This window comes from Sphaeroforma arctica (genome assembly GCF_001186125.1).
Source record: "Sphaeroforma arctica JP610 unplaced genomic scaffold supercont1.13249, whole genome shotgun sequence".
Classification (NCBI taxonomy): Eukaryota; class Ichthyosporea; order Ichthyophonida; genus Sphaeroforma; species Sphaeroforma arctica.
This window is the reverse complement of record NW_014027309.1, coordinates 1-669: the sequence shown is the minus strand read 5'-3', so window position 1 is coordinate 669 and position 669 is coordinate 1. Positions and strand designations below refer to the sequence as shown.

General features: G+C 43.2%; 1 protein-coding gene across 1 annotated transcript; it reads right to left on the bottom strand.

Moving 5' to 3' along the window:
* Positions 1–358: 358 nt before the first annotated feature.
* Positions 359–619, bottom strand: SARC_18023 (hypothetical protein; the record flags this gene model as incomplete). The annotated part of the gene is made up of 1 exon (XM_014287893.1): positions 359–619. A coding segment is annotated over one exon (261 nt), but the record flags the coding sequence as incomplete, so codon positions are not given.
* Positions 620–669: the final 50 nt, after the last annotated feature.

Here is a 669-nt window from a genome sequence, read left to right as displayed (position 1 = left end):
TGCATATATGTTCATAGTTGCATTTGTACATGCCCAAGTCTATAGATGAAAGAAACTCGTATATATGCAAATGTATGTAAATGCACTGATCATCATGCAGAGATCGACAACATACGGTTGTTTAGGTCTCAACAAATGATCTATATCAAACTTGTACTCATAGAACGATGAATATACAGATAACGATGTATACGGTTAGAATATATTGACGAATGTATATTGTCCATAGTTCTCATACGCACGTGTAGATTCACATTCCACTAATACTCAACCGGTACTACAGTTGCTAAGCTCGCTCATGCACCCACAAGGTCTAGCTCAAAATAATAAGCCGTTCCAAAGAACTCCGCCTATCTACCTGAATAAGATCATGACCAGCCAACTTGAACTCTGAAGACAAGCCTAGCAAAGTAGGGAGCGTGACTAAGTCGTGCTTGTTGACAACATCCACCACATCCAGTACCAGGCAATTCTCCTTGCCCGGGTGTAGTCGCAGACCTCTGCCAATCATTTGTTGAAAAAGCACTGAGCTCTTCGTGGGCCGACCCATAATTAGACAGTCCACCGAAGGGATATCGGTACCCTCGGTGTAGATGCCTGCGTGTGGTATGAGCGACATGCGTGGGTCTGAGCTTAAATTTAGCGACATGCGTGGTATGTGACACTTAT